Here is a 6,829-nt window from a genome sequence, read left to right as displayed (position 1 = left end):
AAAGATTTATGATCAAACTCTTGATGTCACCCAAATGAGGATGGGTTCCCCTTTTGAGTCTGGTTCCTCTCAAGGTTTCTTCCTCATAACATCTAAGGGAGTTTTTCCTTGCCACAGTCGCCACGTTGCTCATCAGGGATAAATGCACACCATTCACCTTAACTCTTGATTTCTGTAAAGCTGCTTTGAGACAATGTCTGTTGTGAAAAGCGCTATAGAAATAAACTTGACTTGACTTGACTCTAAGTTCCTGTTAAACTGATACCAAATGATATTCAATAAATTCACTGAACACAAATTATATTCAGGTTCAGACATTGATGATTTGACAATAATTGTTGTAGATTTATGAGTGTAGGATACAGATTTCTGTTGTTTAGATTTAAGAAATCAAGGTAAATAGTAACCCAAACATGATTGTAGCCATTTTATTGCATTATTACATACTTGGTTACCACAGTAAGTGATGTCATTACTGTGTACTGTATGTTTAACTGCTATACGATACTAAAGTAAATTTAAATCAAAGCAAACATTCTGGACACCTTCAGCACTTGTAGAGAACATTGATCCTCTTAATGTCGATAGTGGAAAGCTCTTGTCTCTGTCCAATCATCACAGAAGGATTAGGAATAGGGGTGATGGTGTCCAGACCATTCATGGAGAAAGCTGTGTTTCCATAGTGCATCACAGAGGAGTAGTCGTACGGCGTGTTGAGGTTGTTGGTGTTCTTCAAATCAAAATTAGACTTTGTTGTTGGGTCGATGTTTTGCCAGTTGATGGTAACATATTTATCACGGTCGCTTCGAACGTGCTCGTGGTAGAAACCGAGTGCGTGGTTCAGCTCATGCTCGATGACGCCATGGTAAACACAGCCAAACCTGCTGAGAGAGACGACCTGAGAACCGCCTGTTTTGCCCACATCAGAGTAGCAGCTGAGAGGAAAGAGAGCAGATGTGAAGAACTGACTATGACACTAATGTCAACATACAAACGAGAATTTATAAAGTATAAAGAACGTCAGTCATAAAAAGCATGTATAGGGAATGTTAAACAAGTTAATGGAGCTCACCCATCATTGTTCTTGATTTTGATGTAGTCAGTTTCATTTGTTCTGGGAACAAAACGAATGCAGGTTTTGTTGTGGAAACTCGCCATGGCATTGGCAATTACAGTTGTATCAGAAGAAGCTGTGAAGAAAATGGCCAATACATTAATAAGAAATAAGTCAAGATGTGATGTAACTGAGTAATGTCAATTAAACGATATATTACTTACAGAAATCTGAGCTCAATGTGTAAGGAACCTTCACCAAGCCATTTGAAGACTTTTTCCAAAAACAGTTGTTGTTGTAGAGGCAGACCAGAGCGTTCCTGCTTCTTTTTGCGAGTATGTCTCCCTCCAGCAGCAGTTCACTGGATCCTTCATACAGAGAATCAAAAAGGGATAACCTGCTGATGATTTAGAATCAAATACAGTTCTTTGACGATAAATTTTTGCCCACTGTCACTGATGCGCACAACATTGAATAAAAAAAAAAAATATCTTAGAGCAGGTTGTATTCACAAATGTACATAGCAGTAATGATACTGGTCAAATGTGGTTGAGATCAACAAATTATCAGACCTTTGTTGATGTTGAGAATCCTAGTTGTAATGTCCTCCCCGTCAGGTTGGGTAAGATAGAGCGCTTGCGAGAAGCCTAGCAGCAGGGCTAGAATGGAGAGAGAAGCTCTGGACTCCATGATGCTTCAGTGTGTAGAGATGATCTGGATGCTCCTTCACCGTTGCTGGATGACTGCATACTGCCATACCTGACGTTTTATACACAAGGACACATAGCAAAACAACATGGTGTAGATTTTTAGGAATTAAGGGAAGGCATAAGAGTTCATTGTCTAGTGTGTGGAACTAAAGGGTGGACCCTCTGAAGGACTTACTTTAATACTGTACTGAAGCTGTGCTGGATTCAGGAGATTGTTTAGAGATTCTGTACTAATGGACGGAGTGTAGCTCTCAATGTTTGATTATTGGTCTATGTTTCAGTGTCAATACCAAGAGAGTGACTTGTGTATATTTAGGATTTACTGTTTACGTCAAGATAAACAACCTGGAAATCTTACAACATGTTTTTGGACTAATTCTCCATTCTAACAAGGAGAGAAATGTATCCTCTATTGATAAGGAGGAAACGCAATTTAAATGCATCTGTTGTCTTTTACTATACAGAAGCAGGACCTGCACATTATATTTATTTAAATATCCATTTAATTGATCAGGTAGATTCAGTTGGAGTTGATGCTTTAGCTATAATGGAATCTGTAGAGTTACTGGCCATATTCAGCTCTTCTGTCTTGTGAACTATTCATGATGTGAAGCTTTACCCTTTTCCTTCCTCAACTCATTTATTTTCCCTTAACAAATATAGTAACACATCTCTTTTTTCTTACAGATGCTTCTCTGATGTTGGCAGAACAGTTCTGGTGGTCAGTCTCAGCAGATGTGGTTGTGGTTACTATGTTATTGTACCATGGTAAGATTGGATATTGATTCCGGAAAAAAAAAAAGGAGGATTTTCAGGCTGTTTATCATGAGTTGAACATTAAGCCCTTTAAATATACAAACCACTCCCTAAAAAGAGCAACAACTTTAGCTGACTTTAGCTCTGCTGGCCTATACACTATCAGAACCACTGACATTTACAACCTAAATTCTAATATTCGTTCCATAAAATTTTCTTTTATTCCCAACAGTTTATTCTTTTCATTCCTGTTTCTCTTGGCTGCACTGCTTCCAGTACGTGTATGTGGATGTTAGATTCTTTGTCCAATCAGATTTCAGCCTTTATGTGCTGCCATGCGAATCTAATCTGCCCAGGGCCTTCACAATCAGTACTGCTGGCCTTTTTACCTTAGTCTCTATTATTAATAAATCTATTTCATTAACCAATCAGATTTCAAATTCACTCTACAGGGCCAGCTATATGGCCCAGAATAGCATCAGCATTTTTCCATCTTCTGATTAGTTTGTGTAGTGTCTTAAACGTATAGTATCTTAAATGTGTAATATCTAAAAGCCTTAACTCATACAATTCTACAAATGGTGAAAGTCCTGAAACGGCCAAAGTTAATTACTGAACCATCTGGCCAGATGTTTTCCTTTAAGCCAAATGTATGAAAGGCCCATAGTGCTTATCTTATGAGCCGTGACTGAGAAAATGAAACGGATGGTCGTCTTTAAATCAGTATAAGCCGAAGTATAGAATATGATCCAGGATGCACATCCTCTTGGGAAAAGACCTCTGACCCGTTCTCACTGTATGTTAAGATGAATGGTCTGGGAAAGTTAGCGCTGGTACATTTGAGATATATTAAATCTGGACAAAGACAGGTTTCTCTTTAAGATAAACATTATTGCACAGTAGGCTCATATACATCTGTTATGCATTAAGAGGCGGACCCAGAGAATGATCAGAATATATAATGAGTGTGCAGCCATGGATCGGGAGTCAGACTTTGAATCAGAGCGTGCTGACTCCAGGCTTGACCGGAAGGCCTGTAAAGATGCTATATTTCTGTGCTGAATAAAAATCATTATTTACACGAAATAACTGCGTCTACGGAGATTCCTTCCAACCGACAGCTACACTCCATCAAGACGACGAAATACACAACATTTGTCAGAGCGAAACTGTTACAGCCAAATTCCACTGGTAAAACACATCTGTAGTGCTCTGCACACATTAATACATCTGAGTGAGACTTTTCTTTGCCTTCAGAGGAAGAGAAATTAATTTAGTCTCGGACATACTTAAAAATCAATTTTTAAGAAAAGCTAGATATCATGAGGAGAGGTCGACCAACCCCAAAGCTAGCTAGCTTATCTCAGCCCGGGAAAGGGTTTGTTGACTGCTTCCAGACCAGTGCCTATAAGTGGTACCACTGGACTACAGCCTCTGAGGAGCGGTGCAAATTATGAGTATGCATCTCTGGTGAGTAGGGGCTGCGGTTGTAGTGTAGAGGTGTGGAGCTTGCTTTAGGAAAAATGGTATTCACCATCAATATGCGAAATGCCTCTCTCTCTGTAATGGCATGCGTTGTTATAATTGTGTTTTTGTGTAGTATTGATGGTTTCTATACTTGCGACGTGATAGTCGTGGTATTAAGAGGTGGATTAAGTAGGGTAAGTAACAATGATTATTCAATTCATCTGGATACTCAGAACTTATGGATACAAAATCAAACTATGTATATTCTCTATATCAAGATCAATATGGATTATAATTGCAGAGTTGGGATTTTTTTGCTTTGAAGGCATTTTATATGTTGTGGCTCAAGATATTATTTGTTTTTAATGGTTGTTCAAAGACAGGACTGCTATAGTATGTCACATCAATTTGGACAACATTGACCCAGCAATTTATTATTATTTAAACTTAAAGAGCAAGCAGCTGACATCGGCATCTTGAGGATAAACTCACTCTCCAACTGCTGAACTTGTTCTTAATGTTTGGCTTGATAAATCTTTCTGTAACATTGTATTACTACTACTATTTTTTCCCATCACTTCATGGTTTGACGGATCATTTTTATTCCCCTGTAGTCACTGCAGTTCTGCACATCTCCCTTAATCTTAAAAATTGAAAAAATACCAGCACACTCATTCTCCATTGCTCAGGCATCCTCTCAACATCCAAAATTTTGTTGAACAATTTGGTTAAAAACCTCACTGCAATCTCTTCTAAACATTTTCATGTTTCTACTGGTATGTCATCTGGTCCAACCGACTTTCTTCTCTTCATCCTCTTACTAGCTTCTTTTACTTTCTCCTTAGTAATCCTATCCACTTCCTGCTTCACCATCTCCACAAATTTCCAACCTTCTCTCTCTCTAATTTTCCTCATTTATCTGCTCAAAATACTCCCTCCATCTTCTCAACACACTCTCCTCACTAGTCAACACATTTCCATCTCCACCCTTTATTGCAACTTGCAGCACATCCTTCCCAGCTCGGTCCCTCTGCCTGGTCAATCTGTATAAATCCTTTTCTCCTTTTTCGTGTCCAACTTCTCATACAGCTGCTCATAAGCCTTTTTTTTTGGCTTGTGCTCCTGCCTACTTTTCTCATCTCTCTGTCGATCCTAATTCTGTTCTGCCAACCTCTTTCTCCTTATGCTTTCCTGCACTTCCTCATTCCACCACCACGTCTCTTTGTCTTCCTTTCTATTTCCAGATGTCACACCAAGTACCTTTGTAGCTGTCTCCCTTATCACTTCTGCAGTACTTGCCCCATCATCCAGCACCTCTTCACCACCACTAAGCCCCTGATCTCTTCCCTGAAACTCACACTACAGTCTTCCTCCTTTAGGTTCCACCATCTTATTCTTTTTTCAGTCCTCACGTCTTCTTCCCATCCAACACTATTTTCCAGACCACCAACCGATGCTGTCTAGCTAAACTGTCCCCTGACAGTCTCCAATCTCTTCCAGGATCTATCTCCTACATAGAATATAGTCCACCTGTGTGCATTTTCCTAAACTCTTATACATCACCCTATGTTCCTCCTTCCTATTTAAATAAGTATTTACTACTGCCATTTTCATCCTTTTAGCAAAATTTACCATTGAAGACTGAACCAATCACCATTCTTTCACTCGTAGGTTCATTGTCCACCACTTCATCTAACTCACTCCAGAATTTTTCCATTTCCTCCATTTCACATCCAACTTGTGTTGAAAAGGCACTGATGACATTTATCATCACCCCTTCTACTTTCCTTCTACTTCACGTTCATCACCCTATCAGAAACTCTCTTCACCTCCACTACACTTTTACTGCACTCTTCCTTCAGGATCACCCCTGTTCCTTTTCTTTTTCCATCCACACAATGGTAGAACAGTTTAAACCCACCTATAATGTTCCTGGCCTTACTCCCTTTCCACTTGTCTCCTGAACACACAACATATCTACCTTTCTCCTGTCCATCATATTAGCTCATAATTGTCTCCCTTTAACTGTCATATTACCAGAATTTCACCTGCTCACCTCCACTCTCCTCCACTTCTCCTTTTCAGGATTCTGCCCTATACTAGACTTCATTTCCTATCAGTCATTGTACCTCCATGTTCCAAGTCACATACTACACTTATCACCCACATCTGTTTCCTGTTTCACCTAATTAGTGTTGTCTGGATGTTCTCATCTGCTTGCTTTTATCCTTTTTGGAATGTCATTGTTTTCCATAAGTTCATGGATTTCTTGTCTATGTTTCATATTAATATTTTTTTTTTTTATAACTATATTCTCCACAAAGCAAAATTACTTTTGTATATTTAAATTTAAAATTGAAAAATAATTTACCAGAAGCACTTCCTGGGTGTGGCCTTCTAGAGACGTGTTCCCTCATGTGTAGTTCAAGTTCAGCACATACAGCACTATTATACAGAATCCTCACAGAGCTGTGTTCAGAAATGACTCAACTCTACACCTTACTGTACATAGTGAGATACACACCACTGATTCTCACTGTAGTTACAGGTCATTATTTCTTTGCAATTAACTAATTAATATATTAATGAATTCTCATTTTGAAACAATTAATAATCTAATTTATAATTTGTTTTTTTTTTCATAAAAATACTTTACACATTGATTTCTTTATTATCTTCTTTACAGCAGGAGGTTTTGCAGATATAATTGGGCCGACAGACACAAATGGGTACATCGATGGAAAAGAAACAGACACTGTTACTCTGAAATGTCGGTATAAATCAAGCAGCGAATACATTTTGCTTTACTGGTACAAACAATATCCTAACAAGACACCACAGT

General features: G+C 38.6%; 1 protein-coding gene across 2 annotated transcripts in view; it reads right to left on the bottom strand.

The window, feature by feature from the left end:
- Window positions 1-547: 547 nt before the first annotated feature.
- The window catches only part of LOC310726362 (hatching enzyme 1.2-like), a gene marked incomplete at its 3' end in the record, with an annotated part of 50,779 nt that continues 44,497 nt past the window's right edge, over window positions 548-6,829 (bottom strand). The window contains exons 1-4 of one of the 2 annotated variants that reach the window (XM_083541880.1): window positions 1,627-1,823; window positions 1,279-1,422; window positions 1,073-1,190; window positions 548-935 (exon numbers count right to left, since the gene is read on the bottom strand). In XM_083541880.1, coding sequence (XP_083398006.1) covers window positions 548-935; window positions 1,073-1,190; window positions 1,279-1,422; window positions 1,627-1,744 — 768 coding nt within the window. In that variant the 5' untranslated portion in view covers window positions 1,745-1,823. Of the gene's footprint in view, window positions 936-1,072; window positions 1,191-1,278; window positions 1,423-1,626; window positions 1,824-6,829 lie in introns of those variants that run through there. The other variant, XM_083541881.1, reaches the window with a different exon arrangement.

The sequence above is a fragment of the Silurus aristotelis genome, assembly GCF_946808225.1.
Source record: "Silurus aristotelis genome assembly, chromosome: 5".
NCBI classification, from domain to species: domain Eukaryota; kingdom Metazoa; phylum Chordata; class Actinopteri; order Siluriformes; family Siluridae; genus Silurus; species Silurus aristotelis.
Note: the sequence above shows the minus strand (reverse complement) of the source record. Positions and strands in the feature narration are given on the sequence as shown.